The sequence below is a fragment of the Varanus komodoensis genome, unplaced genomic scaffold (genome assembly GCF_004798865.1).
Source record: "Varanus komodoensis strain SLA01 unplaced genomic scaffold, ASM479886v1 scaffold66, whole genome shotgun sequence".
Classification (NCBI taxonomy): Eukaryota; Metazoa; Chordata; class Lepidosauria; order Squamata; family Varanidae; genus Varanus; species Varanus komodoensis.
Genome location: NW_025336296.1, coordinates 3,183,324 through 3,200,536, shown reverse-complemented (window position 1 = coordinate 3,200,536; position 17,213 = coordinate 3,183,324). Strand labels below are relative to the sequence as shown.

General features: G+C 46.1%; 1 protein-coding gene across 1 annotated transcript in view; it reads right to left on the bottom strand.

The window, feature by feature from the left end:
- Positions 1–17,213, bottom strand: part of TG (thyroglobulin) — a 155,591-nt gene that overhangs the window by 29,843 nt on the left and 108,535 nt on the right. Inside the window, exon 42 of the mRNA XM_044450405.1 lies at positions 2,365–2,529. Coding sequence (XP_044306340.1) covers positions 2,365–2,529 — 165 coding nt within the window. The remainder of the gene's footprint in view (positions 1–2,364; positions 2,530–17,213) is intronic.

Below are 17,213 nucleotides of genomic sequence, written 5' to 3'. Positions count from 1 at the left end.
TGCATTCTCTCCCTCCCCCTCTCTGTCCCTCTGTTTGTCTGTCTATAAATACTGCATTTTTTACACAGTTAAATCACGCGAGGGCATATTTCAGGCTTGCTTGCTTGCTTCTTTATACCATCATGTAATCAGAATTCTCTGCATGGTATACAAGCAGAAAGATATAAATTAGGTTTGTGAGATCTTCCTTGGTTTTTTAGTAAGATGCCAAGATATCACCCACATCTGAATGCAAGCTGCAGACTTTTGCTTTAACTGAGCTCACATGCACTTCTGCACCACTTCCCTGCATGTTTCTTATTTCAGTAATATAATTTAATGCAGAGTCAAAAGGACTCATTTTATTCCACGCCTTTTAAACTTGGAGGCTTGCGGCAGAAATCTTTGCTGATTTACCACAAGTCACCCAGGGATGCACTAAGAGATCTGCCTTCTGCTCAGCCCTGAGTTAGACTCATTAGTTGAATGACATTTAACGGTTCATTTCTTAACAGAAATAAGCCCCATTTAGTTCTATGGCAAGTAGGTGCCAGGAGACCTAGTTGTCTTTGCTGTTTGTCAATGAGGAATCTCCAGAGTCACTGCCATGGGGGTCTTTCCTGGCCTTTTCTGCCCCTGCCATATTGTACTCTCCCCCTGCCACACACACACACACACACACACACACACACACACACACACACAGTCTCCTGCAAGTCCTGTGCAAAGCACCCGGCGGTGTTGCCCTTCACTCCCAGAGCCCCAACCCAGCAAATTAGGGGAGTGCTCTGGCATTCTACGCTCCACCTGCCCAGCCCCCTCTTACAGCTGATGTGTCCCAAAGACACCTCTGGTGGGCCAGATCATGGCTACTGGCCCACTGCTAAAGCAAGCCATGGGGGAAACTTTCAGAGTGCTTGGGACCGCAAGTAAGAGGAACCTAGGAAAGCCCTGCTCAGACAAGAGGGAGTGAGGGCATGTCCCCAGCTGGATGGCATGAGCCCCCAAACTCACAGGCTTATGGGTAGCCAATGGAGAGCAGTGGTGGAGATCTTCACCACCCTCCATCCCCCAGCCCTGCATTTTCACAAGACTGGCTCTTTTGCCCTTTTAACTAACTCTCTGAAGGGAGCAGGGAAGGAAGCTGAAATGGCTTCCGGATATCTGGTGGCCAGCCAGCCACCCCAGTCTCCTCACTTCCCTACCTGCTGAATCACCCCCTTGGACCACACTCCGAGGTGACTTTCCTGACCTGAGAGTGCAGCCAGTGTGGTTCTTCCCATGTTAGGTGCCCGGGTGGTGGCAGGGAGGCAGAGTGTCCCCAACCTCAGAAGTGAGAATTGGAAGGATCCCATGTTCCCTCAAGCAATGTGTAGGGAACACAGAATCGGCTCTGGAGTGAATTAGAGAATGAGAAAGGGAAAGAGCCACACGAGAAATTTGGAGCCACCCACAGCCATTAGGACTTGCAGCAAAGTCCTGTGCAGCACACAATTGCCTTCTTCATTAACTAAAACTCTCCTCCAGTTAAATGCAAAGGACAGATTGCAAAGGATAGATGCTTGAGCATTCCCTGTTAAGAAATCAGGAATCCCTCTTTTTAGGATGGGGCTTATAAGTGCTTGCATTGCATGGGTGTCCATGTGTGTACAATGACCAATTAACTGATCAGGGCATTTTTTAATCAATCAAACCATGAAAGGATTTTTTTTTTTTCTGCTCAAAGGCTACATTATGGAATGGGCTTCCATGAGAGGTGATTGAGGCCCCATCGGTGAGGGTGTCCAAAGACAGGCTGGACATGCACATGGTGGGCATGTTGTGAGAGGAGCCGGCTGGAGTCAGGTCAGACTAGATGACCTGGGAGGCCCCTTCTGACTCACTCTGTTTCTATGTTTCTTTTATGGCTAATCTTTCTGGGTCCACTCGCTGGCAGAACCAAATATGGGCAGGCCAACCTTTTCTCTCTCCCTTTATTCTGCAGACCCTTCCTCTTTTCTCGTTCTCACCACTTTCTGTTCCTCCCTTCTTCCCTGCCCACTGGGCTGCCACCAGAAGACTTTCCAGAAGTCTGAACTGATAGCCCATAGAGGACCTTTGAAATTCAGCTGAGAGCCATGTACAAAAGAACTGCATGTGTTCCTACACCTAGATAATGAACTGATGAAATGTTCCAGTCACAGTAATTATGGCAATTAAATTAAGTAGATCTTTATCCTGCTTCCTTCATGGCTGTACTAATTCCCCATACTGAACAAGTCTTATCTCCCCTAACAAAATTTTAAAAATCCAAGATGATCAGCATTTCTTCCTGCCCCACCACGGATGGGAAGCCGTGCAAACCGCACCACTGAACCATGCCATCAAGACAAGAAATAGGCACACCCTGGTTTGTGCATCGTTGAGAGCTTTGGCAGGCAACTGGCGGAGGCAGGATACAATTTCTTCACTGCTGGCCGAAGGGCAGCCAAGTTCTTGAGCCAAAACAGCAGCTTGTGCGCTTGCTTTCTCTGGGCTGATTGCTGACACCGGAGAGAACGCAGATCCTCCCTGAAAAGAGAGAACAGATGCCCACATCAAGTTGCTTGCGCATCCACGTGCGTCTCCAAAGCATGAGTTCTTGCTGTTGGTTTAAAATAAATATCTATTAGATTACTGGCAAGAACAAGCATCTGCATTTGCTACCGTGACGTCCCATCATGGAGCTCAAGGAGGCGTTATGTGGTCCCCCCTCCAAGCACTGACCAGACCCCAACATGCTTAGCTTCTGCAGGGGGGCTCCCTCATCCACCTCCAGTCCATCATTCAGAAGCATCTGAGACTTCTAATTAGGGCTGGAAAATCCTGAGTGTTATTCACAGGCCAGTCCAAGTTTTGCCTTGCTTGTCTACAATCTACTGATATTTTTTTTTTTTTAACATCAAAGGACCTGACACTGATGCAGCCGGACATGGTGTTTGTGTGAACTCTTCTTACCCTTTCTCCATTCATCCTTAGCAACTTTCAGCTCAATTCTGTCACTGGGGTTTGTCACGGCACAAGCGCCTAAACCACCCTTCCCCAAACATCTCCAGATGTGTTGGACCACAGCCCTCTTCATTGCCAGAGAACATGAAATGAATTTATCACAATCATGCCTACCACCAAATAAATAAGCAAGAAAGCTAAGAATGCTTCATTGAGCATTAAAGAATCATAGTTTATATACTGAGTCGGACTGGGGTGAAGCCTTTTGGAATCTGTCCCTCTAGCATCTGAGGACTTGCTCTTTGGCCTGGCCCAGTCCTGCAAAGCAAGCCAAGCCAAAGGAAGTCTATGAATGCTTGTAGTCCCCTGGTTGCACGACTAACAACCTCTCCCAACAGCTGCAACTTGCCAAAGAGCAGCTGCAGGGTGTGGAAGGAGGTGCTGTGAGTGGCTACACCGTGCACCATTCCTGGTGACCTGCCTTCTTCTGCACCTGGTGCAGCTGGTGGTGGCAGGACCAGACATGGCAGAGGGAGACCCCTTGGACTCAATTCCTGGACAGTGCAGTGCAAACACTGGGAGCACTTGCAAGAAACTCAGACACCAGGCCACTGCAGGGTGAACTGGAGTCTGGGGACCCAAGCGCAGAGAGTCCAACAGAGTCCCACCACCAAATGGGTTCCTCACGCACCCCTCACAGAGACCATCCTTCCCCAACCTTGACATCCTCCAGATGTGTTGAACTAAATCTTCACTATCTCTGGGGAAGATGGAATTGCAATCATGCACATCTGTTGACTGCCAGAGTTGGGGTCAGTCGACCCAAAACTACATCCACCAGGGATCAACAGGCCACATTAGTTTAGACAAGGAGGAAATAATGATTAGAAATTGTCTGGTGAAAGCAATGGAGGAGTACGATAGTATTAAGGTGTCCACCGCAGCCAGTTTGCCCCCCACCCCTCTCATTCTCTCTCTCTCTCTCTGGATGGTACTCTTTCTAAGTCAATGTCTCCAAGTTTCTTGTAGCTAAGACAACAGTATCTCTTTTAGAATTAAAGTTAGACCTGCACATGATGACAAGCATCCCTGCATGGTTTTTTTTACCATGATCTACTTGACAGATGATTAAGTGGTTTCTACATTATTGTTTCCATCCTCCCAGTTCAGACTCCTCACTGTTGGCACATGTCCCATCAGCCACTGCTCCTGAAATACAATCCCTTCTCCCTTTTCTCCCTTTTCCGTAAGAAAGGTTGCTTTCTACCATGTCCCATAGACAAAGGTGCCTATCAGTGAGTGACTCTGATAATCACAGAAACAATCGTTTCCATTGCACTCTTTCCAACATCAAAGCATCTTTACTCACATCTTTACTCCTCCTGTCCTCACTCCCACTGAGCCTTGATTTTCTGCAGGAACTGCGAGGTCATCAATTAGGTTTTCCCCCCATGCATTTATCCCCATGGAGAGCCAGCGTGTGGGAATGCTTTGCCTTCCATTTCTCCAACCATGCCTGTACCCAACATTTTATACTTCCCTGCAGCACCAGTGGGCAAAGTGTCTCTTCCACCAAAGACCCCCTGCTCTGCCCCTTTCTCCAGCACCTGCTGTCTTCCTTCACCCCCCATTCTGCCCCTCACCTCCCTTCTGCCATCCGATTATCGTTTCAGGTCCATGATTCTTCACTGGGACAGTATCCCGTGAAATCCATTCACGCTGGCTTATACCCACCTTCTGCCTTTCCTTGTCTTGGTTTGGTTTCAAGCACCAAGAATGCCCCGGCATTGTATTATCTCTCCCTCATTTCTTTCTTGTCCTGCTGATGTTAAATTTCCCCCATCACATTGCATTTATATCCTGCACATTTTCCCTTCTGAGGAACCCAAATCAACTTACCTAGTTCTCTTCCACTCCATTTGTTTTCCTCACAATAGCAACCCTTTGAGGTGGGTTAGGCCACAACTAAACTCCTTGGAGACTGGCCCAAATCCCCTCAGTGAGCTTCTTGGCCATGTGGGGATTAGAACCCAAATCTCCCACATCCCCAGTCCAACACCCTAACCATCACCCCACACTGGCCCTCACCTTTCCCCAACTCCTCCATGATAGTCCCTGCTTTGTACTTCACCTCCATCACCTTCGTTTCCCCCATCCTCCACCATTCCTGATCCCACATGCCAGTTCCTCCAATCCTTCTCCTGCTCACGTGCCCTCCATCCCTTTGGGAGAGCATGAAAGCCAGTCCTTCTTCCCCATCCCTTGCCAGAAGATACATCATGTCTTCTCAGATACACGTGTCTGAGCCCCTTCCATGCTTCAATCTCCTTCTATGCTCTTATGGGAACGTTTCCCCCAATCCCCACTGAAATGCACTTTAGTCCTTAATCTAACATGGGCAGATCTGAACATCTCCAAACCAAACCTCCCAACAGGAAAGATTCCTCTATTTTTGTTGTTAGTTGCGAAGTCATGTCCGACCCATCACAACCCCATGGACAACATTCCTCCAGGCTCTCATGTCCTCCACCATTCCCCGGAGTCCACTCAAGCTCACACCGACTGCTTCAGTGACTCCATCCAGCCACCTCATCCACTGCTGTCCCCTTCTTCTTTTGCCACCCATTGTTCGCAGCATCAGGCTCTTCTCCAGGGAGTCCTTCCTTCTCATTAGATGGCCAAAGTACTTGAGTTTCATCTTCAGGATCTGGCCTTCTAAAGAGCAGTCAGGGTTGATTTCCTTTAAGATTGACTGATTTGATCGCTTTGCGGTCCAAGGGACTTGCAGGAGTCTCCGTCAGCACCACAATTCAAAGGCCTCAATTCTTCGGTGCTCAGCCTTGCTTATGGTCCAGCTTTCACAGCCATACATTGCAACTGGGAAAACCATAGCCTTGACTATACGCACTTTTGTTGGCAGGGTGATGTCTCTGCTCTATAGTAAAGTACGTCTTTATGCCAGCAACATAAGAAAGGTTGTTTTCTTCAAAAGATTTCTGCCTGTAGGAACACTTGCTAAAAGCACTTGCTGTGTTGCCCCTAACCCTAACCCATAATCTAATCCCCTCCACTACCACCCCTGAATGCATTAAACCATCCTTCCCCATGCCAACATCTATCCAAGTATTCAAATACTTTGGAATGGAAGTAAAAGGCATGACAGCTCAGGCTGGCATCTATGAAAACTGCAGCCAGCAGATAGCAGTCATCTCCAAAGCTGCTTTGTTGGGCACTGCTGCTCTGTAGTTAGAAAATGACAGGTAAGAGAGAAGTTGGGGACAAAGAGCAGCTTGTAAGAGTGAGACCAGAGCACTGCGTCTGCTACTAGGCAGGGGTAGACAGTAGAGGCTGGGTGGCTAGAGAGGCTCCTAGAGAAGCTGCCCTTCTTAAGGAACTCTGTGGTAGCTGAAGATAAAGCCCATGGAACAGGATGCAAGGTGCACATGTCAAAAGAAACCACTGTGGTAAGCAGAAAACCGTGGAACAAACTGTTGCTTCTTATCGTGGTTTCTAATGACCAAATATACCCTACTGAAATACCACAACTGGGCTCGGATGACTTGACAGCTGTACTATGGTAAAACACAACAACAACAACAACAACACAGATTTTCATGCTCTGTGAAATGACTAGGGTGTGCTCAGTTTTAAGGGATGTCCAGACCATGAAAAGAGCTGATGAAGGTCCATCCAGTCTGGCATTCCATTCACACAGTGGCCAAACAGCCACCCATATGAAACCCACAAGCTGGAGGTGAGTGAAAGAGGACCCCCCCCCATGTTTCCTAGCAACTGGTACACAGAGGGATGCTACCACTGTTCCCTGTGTGGAGAACTGTGTGGCACCTGCCTGATATACTGCTGATAAAAATGAGGAGGTTGTCGATAAAAAAGATCTGGCAACACTACAGACATGGTGGAATACATGAAGACTCACACCCAGGCGTAACAGCCAAAGCGCCTTGCTAGGATGAACAAATCTGTCAGTTTCAACATAACCCTCATGTGCACCCTTTTAATCTCAAATTCTTTCCATCCCTAACATGAACAAATGTGGATTATTGCAACATCTTATAAAAAATGAACTGAAACCATTTTTTTACCCATTGCTACATGCCACTCACAAATTCCATTGAGGTGAAATCTGTGAAGCATAACCAACTTCTTATATTCAGCTTGTGTCATGCCTACAACTCTCCTGTGACTCTCCATTAGGCGCTGCTTCAGAACTATCTCACCACCTGCTGTCTTGCTCCGCACCTTGAGCAATATAGCGGGTCTCTTGTCTCTTTCTCTCCTGTTTCTGGAGCGGTGTCTTGTAGAGAACACACCAATTCAACTTCTCATTGAAAACTTGGACTGATGCTATTTTGTAATTACACAGTCATTTGCTTGATATGAATACAATGGAAGATATCCAGATAACATCTGACCTAGAATAGTCAGGCAAGAATAGTAAAGCCCTGGCTTATGACTCATGAGAAATGACTCATTCTAAGTTTGGAACATTGGTTAACACTCAGAGTTGTTGAAACTTCATATATATATATCACAAGATAAGCATACACACACAAAGGTTTATGGTTGGCATTGTTTGGAAAGTATTCATTACAGGGATGACTTTACTAAGAATCTCAATGAGTACAATGATACATAAATTAATTATATATCCGCTCCTTCTAAATTACATATGCTGGGGGTGGAACTGTAACTATGTAACTGTATTCTAATATGATGTATGTGAAATGTTTGCCTAGGATAGACTATTTGGAATATTTCACTTTGGGATAGACACCTTTGCTATACCAGCCTCTCAGCATAGTAAACTCATCATGGAAAAACCACCTTAATTACTGTTCCCCCGCAAGGCAATGAATCACGGTGTCCAGAGAAAAGAAGGTACCCTTCCTTGTGTGTACAAGGCTGCTGCCACTGTGCCCATCTGCATAAATAGAGGATGCTTCAGGTCTAAGTTCACTGAGGATATGAGTCTGAAGGACGCTTCTGAAAGCATTCTTCTGAACATGTGGAGAAGCCACTGGTATGGTTATGAACCGGGCTTTATCATCTGCTCCCACACAGAAAGCCACAAGTGGGTTTCTTTCCTAGGCAAAACTCAATCCAAGCAGGGCTCCTGTGTCAGCTGCAGAGGAACATCACTGGGTCTTTTGGAAAGGGAGGCAGAACTAGTTCTCCAGCCTGACTGAGTGTTGCTCTCCTGCTACTCGATAGTCCTCCCAGTCCCAGACCTCCATCGGCTTTTGGCCCGGCTGCAATCCAGAAGTCCTTCTGGGTCAGGCCAATAGGAGCTTAACATGGTGACCAACGGGTCAAACAAAAAACAGAAGAGAAGCACCAAATGGAAAGGAAATGCAAAAAGAGAGGGCATGGTTGTAGCCAATGCATGCGTGAGGGAAGCCATGTCTTCCTCCCTTAACCTTGTCAATTGCTTTAGAGTAGCTTTCTCTAACTTGGTGGCCTTCAGAGGCATTTGGACCACAACTCCCTGAATTCCCATCCAGCATGGCCATTGACATGGAATTCTGGGTGTTGCAGTCCAAACGTATCTGGAAGGCACAAGGTTGGGGTAAGCTGCTTTAGAGAACTGCCACCTCAATCAATGAGCTCTAATTGGGCTGCCCAGATGTGAAATTTCCTTTGACCTTCGGAGCAGAATGGGCAGAAAGATCCTCTCAATACTTCCAGGTTGGCAAGCCCCAGACTGCTAGGTGAATTCAGTCCATCCCAGAATGCCTAACTTGTACCTTCTGGACCTGGATATTGAATCAACTGCTATGTGGGAAGGGAAATCCGTAACTTTCTGAGTGGGCAATGCATTTTGCATTACCCAAATAAATCCATTCAACATGTGTCCACTTGAAAGATATGCGAGGAAAATGTGAGTATTTCTAAACTTGTTTCTGCCATTGGGTGTAGGCAAAGGAAAATGTGGACAGTTGAGGAACGTGCACAAATACAAACGTGCTTTGGAAAAGGCGGACAAAAGAGCAGATGAGTCTCTGTGTGGGGAGGGAAAATAAACAAGATTGCATGGGCAGGGGATAGAATGAGTGTGGTGGAGGAAAAAACCTTGAATGAGCACGACCGATTTGTCCATGCTTCAGAAATGCGTGTGAGTCTCTGTGTGGGAATGAGAACTTTCTTAGCAACTCCTTAACAGCTGTTAGTGCCTCCTAAGGGAGGCCTTTTAGCCAGCCTCCTTTCTGTACATCGAGGGTCTGGAAATGTATGCAGCCTTTATTAAAACGCTGCCTGGGCACACATCCACAGCAGACGGTTTCAATGTGCTTCGACCCACTACACAAATTACAGAACCGTTTTAGAAGAGCTTCCTTCCTCCCACTGACCCCCATGGACATCCTCAAGAATGTGTTTGTAGAAATAAGGCCACTCATTTATGTACTTTTTCTGGTTAGGGATGCAATTTGTTTCCAAATTTAATTTGAACGAGGCATCAAGTCAAGCCTCCGCTCTCACCAGATGTAGATGTCTCCCTCTGGACAGCTGAGTTTTCTGCTGCCCGAGAATTTTCCCTTTGAACTGCCTGCTTTGTAAGAAAGCTATTTTCAGATGCTGGCTGGAAAGGCAGAGCTACGTATATAGGATTCTGACTTGGTGGAGAAAGTTGGGCATGTGCCCAGCTCTGTTTCCCCTTTCTTTTATGACATCAAAGTGGCTAGAGAAGATTCTGTGTGAGTCACCCAACAGGCATGAAGTGATGATGCTGATGCTGACGTATAGCCCACCTCCTTTCCTGGCAAGGAAACTCAAGGTGGCTTACATCTTACCCTTACAGCAACACCCCTGTGAGGTAGGCTGGGCTGAGAGTCTGTGACTGGCCCAAACTCACCCTGCTGGCTCCATGGCTGAGTGGGGACTCGAATCCGGACCCCCTGGTACTGGAAGGGTGAAGTGCTCACTTACACATAGGCAACCAAGAGGAAAAATACAACCAAAAGGAAGAGACTCCTCTTTTCACAAAGTAGCATGTGCTAATTCATATGAACCATTGCAAATCTGGAATTACTACTCTCATTTAAATAGAAATGCAATTATTCTCCCCCTGTGATTGCTGTACCACTCTCAACCTGCTGACCTTTTGAAGACTGTGGATGGGCAACTTCAAGGCCCTTCCAGCTCCCCCTTCTAATGTTTATTTGTTGTTAAGCCAGGCTTGGGGCAGACATCCCTACAAATAGAGGATGCCTTCAAATACAAAATTGTCCTCTGTAATGTACAGCACCTGACACCGGAATAGCCATGTCAGGGGATCCAAGACATGGAAGAATACAGGCCACAAATTTAATGGTGGACACAGTGCCGCAGAGGCGAGGCGAGGCAGGGCAGGGCAAGGCAGGGCGAGGCAAGGCATGGCATTCTTTCAGGACCTGGTTCTTTCGGGCTGAAAACACAGTGCCTGCTTCTTTGGAGGGTCCACCCCATTCATCTTCAGAGCAGATTGGAGAGACAAAATTTTGCCTAGGTCAACTCTGCGCTCTCCCTCCCAGGCTCTTTCTGCTTGGCTAGGAGGAAGGAGAGCACCCATCTTGCATGGCTGGACAGGTGTCTCTGGTCGTAGCAGCCAGAGAGGACCTCCAGCACAGAGCACAAAGGAGGGCTGCCTCCTCCAACAGGAGCCCAGGCTTACCTTTAAAAGCTCCGCACAGCGTGAGACCACATTGCCTGAAGGGCCACCTTTGGCCTGCCAAGACTGGACTCAGAAACCTTGCTCCCAGACCCATCTCCCTTTAACATGAGATGAGTGGGACCCACAGGGCCTTCTTGGTGGTGAGACCACAGTTACAAGATTTCTTCTCCAGGGAGGCCCAATAGGCTTTCTATTTTATTTATTTATTTAAAGTATTTCTATGCCGTCCTGTCGCGAAAGCCTCAGGGCGGCTCACATAGATAATACAATAAAATATAACATAGATAAAATTATTGACCCACACTGGCTGCAATAAAAACATATAAGGCATGCTATTAAAACTTATTAAAAATTGCTGAAATAAAAAGGTCTTAACCTGGAGCTGAGAAACATAACGATGGCGCCAGGAGGACCTCTCTGGGGAGCGCATTCCATAGTCAGGGCGCCACCGCAGAGAAGGCTTCCCAGTTTTAGGCTTCCCAGTTTTAAAGAGGCTGTGCAAACTTATTCAAGCAGATAGAGACTTGATATATTGTGGGGAGGAGGTTGCAGTATAAATTTATTTAAATTGTTTTTGCTTCTCTTGTTTCATTATGTGTAGGCATTTAGCATTATTTTTAATCTTTTTGGTATATTGCATTGACTGTATTTTATATTTTAAAAGTAAAAAATGATTCTAAGGGCAGGGGAAAACAGTAGTTGGCATTTTCCTCATTTCCAATTTCTTATATTAAAATAACTTTTTAATACTTTTAAAGCAGCTGTACTTCAAAGCTGCAGATGCTTGTACCGTATGTGCTGAAAGCATCCTATTCATCCATGTTTAAAGCTGTACTTTGCTTTGATGTTCTCTGTTCAGCTAAGGGGGAAAACATAAATGCTCAGAGACACTTTGCCTGAGAGACAGAATTTGCAAAAACAAATGGCAGCAAGTTTAACGTTGCTTGGGAGTAAGGTCCACCAAACTCAGGGAGTCTTCCCTCTGAGTAGACAGGTACCAGGTGGCTCTGCACAGGTTGCTAATCTATCATACAGCCAAGCGAAATTGATGGATCTGTCAATAACGGATGGCTGGGCAGTTTGTTTTGCTAAATGCAGGTCTTTGTGGATTTCCTCCAGCACCAATTTTGCAATGAATTCAATGCTGCAAAATTTCTGCTGGTTTCTTTGTAACAGGCCACTTCCCCCCTGTTCTTTTTTTGTATAATGCTTATATCCAGGAGCATTTTTATATCCAGTGCATGCTTAAAAGCAGAGTACTTCTATGCTCTGTTTTTAAAAATGGTCCAGAGTGCACTAACATAAATTGCATTTCCTTATGCCTCTGATAAAAATTGTTTGAAACAGTGACTATATGAGGTTTAATATTCTCTCCTTGTCTTTGGCGGAGCTCTGACCGGAAAGCAACTAAAGATAAAAAAACAAATATGTACAAGCTGTTCTTAAAAAAAAAAAAAAAATCCACATCCACGCATTAACATTTCCTCCCTTCGTGTGAAGGTGACCTCAAGATCACCCACATGAGGAAAGCTTTCAAAAGACTCCTGAAATGACACTATTTCCACACAGAGGAAGCTGCTCTGTGTACCAAACCTAGTGCTTTGCTGTAGGGTTGTTAACGAGAGCGGTGTGGATAGCATAAGCTTAGTGGGTCGGCCTCAGCCCAGGGGCTGCTGGTGGTTGGTGTCCAGAGGAAACACCACTGGGCCAAAGAGGCCAACATCTTAACTGAGTAGAAACATTCTCATACCGATTAGACTTCACCTGCTGCAGCCCATCCCTTACAGCTTACAAGACAGAAACGGGCAGTGCGTGCTTGCGATGCACACTTGGCAGTGTCTAGAAGGCTGCAGGATATTTCAGCCTCCCGATTTCCAGCTCTGAAAATTGCCCTGACCCCATAGATGGGCATCCTGCTTGCAGCTAGCACAGGAAGAACCATTTTGGCTGCTTCTCGGGGCTCAAGAAGGGGCTTTTGGGGATATCCCAGGGGTGGGGGGGGGGAAGCAGCAGTGCCGTGCTCTGAGATATCCTGGGGGTGCCTCGACCTCCCTCTCTAACTACTTTGTAGGCCAGAAGGCATGCAGAGGTGAATGTTCCAGGATAGGATAGGCATGCACATGCTGGGCATGTTGTGAGCAGAGCTGGCTGGAGCCGGGGGTCAGACTAGAGGGCCCGGGAGGCCCCTTCTGACTCACTCTGTTTCTGTGTTCTGTGAATCTTGGCTCTACATTCTTGTCAACCTGCACAGGAAGCCTGTAATCCTTTGCATTCAGAAAGTTTCAGGCAGCTGCACTGGACTGTGTCCTTCGGTTTCCAACCCGCTTTTCAATGGCTGAGCCCAAAGTAAAAGTTGGAGCAACTAGGCTGTGTCCTGAGATAGGATGCATGTAAAGCACATTTACTGCATTCACTCTTGTATTTTAACATGCTATCCAGGAGCCAGAGGTAAGTAGGAACCCTGTGCAGGTGAGTAAGCTTTATAAAAGACAGTTTTTCCTAGCCTGTTGAATAGATTGCATCTCTGTTCTGGCTGTGGAAGAGGGAACTTGCCTTTCCCTGCTGCCATCTTGAAAAATTTCAGGCTACGGGCCACTTAGCAAGGTAGTAAACATTTTTACAGGTAGAATGTTTATGGAATGATTTACAAGGTTGCTTTATTGGGCACAGTGATCCACTGCACAGAAAACACACATCGGAAGCACTCGGATGACTAACAACACTGGTAGCTACTTTTTAAAGAAAAAGCAGTGTGTGATCGTCAAGAGAGCTACTAAGAAAGTGATCGGATGGTCCCGAGATCGTGTCTGAGTGGCTGAACATGTTGCTACCAGTACAAGCCTAGAGGGTGAAGCTCCTTGGAGAGAGAACCACTGTTTCCTACTTATTTACATGGGAGGTACCATAGAATTATTATATTTACTGTTATTTACTAGCTGTACTCAAATTCTATGGGCAGCTCACAAAGTGAATATATTTAAAAATATCATGGAGATGTAAAGCATATTAAAAGCTAAGGGACAAGTGAAACACATTTTAGCAAAAGGCACAAATTATGGAGGGTTTTTTTAAAGGCCTCGTTGAATAAAAAGATCTTTGCTCAGCACCAGAAAGATCAGAAAGAGAACAAATCTCTATGCAAAGGTTATTCTACAAACAAGATACTCTGTTCAGAAAGTTCTCTCTATTGTCGCCCACCTAACTTCATTTGCTGGAGCTCTCAGATGCGAGAGTTCAGGCCAGAAGTTCATCCCAGACCATGCTAAGACCTCGCAAGATCCATCTAGCATCTGAGGTTACACTTGGAAGGCTGCCTGACCTCTCCGAATGCACAGAAAAGGAATGCTTGCATTGATCTCTCCTTCTTGAAGCCACTCCAGTGAAGCAACCTGGCTTTGCAAATGACGCAACTGTGCACACAGTGTCATGAATCAGTGTCCTTTGGGTTCATGCCTCAAAGTCCCCTCATTAGAATTGTGTAGCAGACATAGCAGAAACGGGGCTTTCAATTACATTTCTTCCCAGAAAATCACTCTCTTGCAACCACTTACGGCACGAAAAAAGGAACAGAGAAGTCCTACATACCAGAGGGCATCACATAGGTCAACCCCAGAGGAATCTTTCTTTTTTATTTTTTTAAATTTATTTGAGCGAGTCAGAAGGGGCCTCCTGGGTCATCTAGTCTGACCCCCGGCTCCAGCCGGCTCCGCCCATGACATGCCCACCGTGTGCATGCCCAGCCTATCTTTGAACACCCTCACTGATGGGGCCTCAACCACCTCCCGTGGAATCTCCTGGGACAAAAGTGGCATGTGGTAAGTAAGGGCTGCCCTGACCTTTCTCACACATGTTCTCAACTCTCCTGTCATATTCAGATGTACTTGATTAAGAGCTGGAGTACTAAATTCTGCAGGAAACTTTGCTACCATCATACAGCTTCCGTTGCTGGGGGAATTGGGATGGGGGCTGCTAAAGTCTTATCCTGCTATGAAGCTTGCAAGATACCCGGTTTTCCTACCAGGGAGGGGACACTGCTTACCAGAGTCTTCCCCAGCCTAGCATCGTTAGACCAGATGGGCCTTGGATGGTAGAACAGGCTGCCTGGCCAGCTGTCCAGTTGGAGAAGGTTGAGCCAGCAGAGAAAAACATTTTCCTGAAATTCAGGTTTTAACCAACCAGTGGAAACTTATTCCAAGTTACGAATACCACTCATGGACACGATGTGATATTGATATAACCAGTTTCATTTCTCATGTATTTGAATTATTTTATGTTTGGCATTCTATAGTTTTCACTACTGAGAGCCAGAAGGCTCCCTGTAATCCCAGGCAACACTGACTTCATTCCCACTGAACCCAGGAAGATTCACCTCAGAGTAAACACACGGAGGGTTTAGAACAGAGTGGACAACATGTGTCCCTCTAAATGGCCTGGCCTACAACTCCCAGGATTCTTTGCCACTAGTTACATGGATGGCCCAAACGGCTCTGGCGCTTGGTTGCACCCCAATTCGGCTCTTATTCTACAATCGTCTCTCTCATCCCAGTGACAGCGATGACAAAGTTTGGGGAGGGGGGGACTCTCCCTGCCCCAACAAAAGGACTTTTCCCCCAACATAGACATTGTCATCTTTTTGCCTACCAGTCCAGTACCTTGTTGGTTGTTGCCAAAGCCTTTTTATTCTCCCAATATTTTAATTGTTAAATCGTTTTAATGTGTGGTTTTATACCAACTACTGGATGCTGTGATATTTTTTTTACTCTTGCTTCTATTTTTATTCTATTTTATCAGTATTGTTGTAAACTGTCCTGAGACGGTATAGAAAATAAATAAATCTAAATAAATAAATAAAGCAATCCTTCAATTTGCTGATTGTACATGCTCAAAACCCAGCAGAGAGAAAAGCCACAGGGGAGTGTAGGACACCTTTGGGCAATTATTGTCTACCACTTAAAATAACTAACTAACAAGGATTTCTTTGCCTAGGCAGAAGGAAGAGGAGCCACTAAGCCAAGCTATGGGGTGCCCCTGTGGGGAACTTGGTGTGGCTGGAAAAAGCTGCATGCAGTCCTCAAATCTATGCAGCAGCTGGCCAGCAGGTCTACCACCTGCAGCAGAACATGGAGGCTGAGAGAGAAGAGGAAGCCCTGTGAGGCCAAGGGCTCCTTCTCAGCACTTTCCTGCACTCATTTCTTTATTTCCTTGGCGGTTTTAGAGTGCTGCTCACACAAGGATTTTTCTGGGGGTTTTCCTCTCTGACTTTCTATATGTTCCAACATGTTGCATTTCATAACACAAGGAACTTCTGTGGTAGACAGCAAAACTGGGAAAATACACCAGCCCTTTGTGTGTGTGTGTGTGTGGTTGTTGTTGTTGTTGTTGTTGTTGTTATTGCTATGGGCTTTGTTTTTTGGTTTGCTCTCTGTAAGCTGCCCAGAGACTTTTTTAGTAATTGGGACAGCATGCAAAGACCTTAAATAAAATAACATAAATAAAATCAGTACATAAGACAGCATTGGGAAAATGCTGCATGAGCATCTTAATACAGAATGTCAGAAAATGGCTGGAAAATGGGGGAAAGGCCACCTCTATGTGCACTGAGGCTGATCATGCTGAGGGTGTCGAGCTTCTCCGGGGGTCCCCCTCCCCGCTCATGGTCTTAAAGTCCCTTGCGTCTTTTCGCAATAGGAGTTGCTGCTGGTGGTACAGGAGAACCTGGGTCCAAAGAAGAGCTTTTGGGTATACTGCCTTGCAAGATCCCGCTCACACCGCACCCCGGGTCCAACAGACTTGGCAAGCCACTATTTTAAAGCCCTTTGATTCAATTTCCTTCTCTGCAAACTGGGTTGCTGCTAGAACAAAACAAAAAACTCCCAGAGGAGTGATTTTGTGGGAAACATCACTTTTGTTAGTGGAGTGGGAAGAACGTGGCTAAGCATTTAATAAAGAAAGGGTATTTTCCTTTCTTAAACACCTTGATGCATTTAATTTCCTTAGGACCGCATTCTTTTCCACTGAAAAGCTTTCAGGCCAGGCTTAACAGCCAGAACAGACTGTCTCTGTTGGCTCAGCGTTGCAGCTAGGGCTGGCCCTCATGGCCGAAGACCAGGGGGGCTGAATGCCCACCAGGAGGGCAAATGCTGGGGACCACGTGGCTGTCTTCACAGCATCCTTCCCATCTTCTTTTCCCTCGTTCAGTGAAGAGGCAGCTGGCCAGATATATGCATGGTTACAGAAGCTCATTGTTGCATCATTTTACTTTTAAAATATACCACCCTTTTCTGCAACTAATTGGGGCTTATTTTATCTATCCATCCATCCTTCCATGTATTTATCGGCTGCCTGTAACTGCCGAGGCCCTTCCTTTCCAAGCATGTGTGCTTCTTCCAGGGCAGCGGAAGTGAGTTGCATTTGATTCTCGCCAGCAAGTTGGTGCTATGAATTGAAGTGAATTTAAAATCTGATTCTGCACCTGCTCCATTCTCTTTTTTAAAAATTTATTTTGGCAAACAGTGTTGCTCTTGCTTTTGCTCTCACATATTTTTAATAGATTTTTTAATTTGTGTGCTGCCCACTAATCCAGATGGATTCTCTGGGT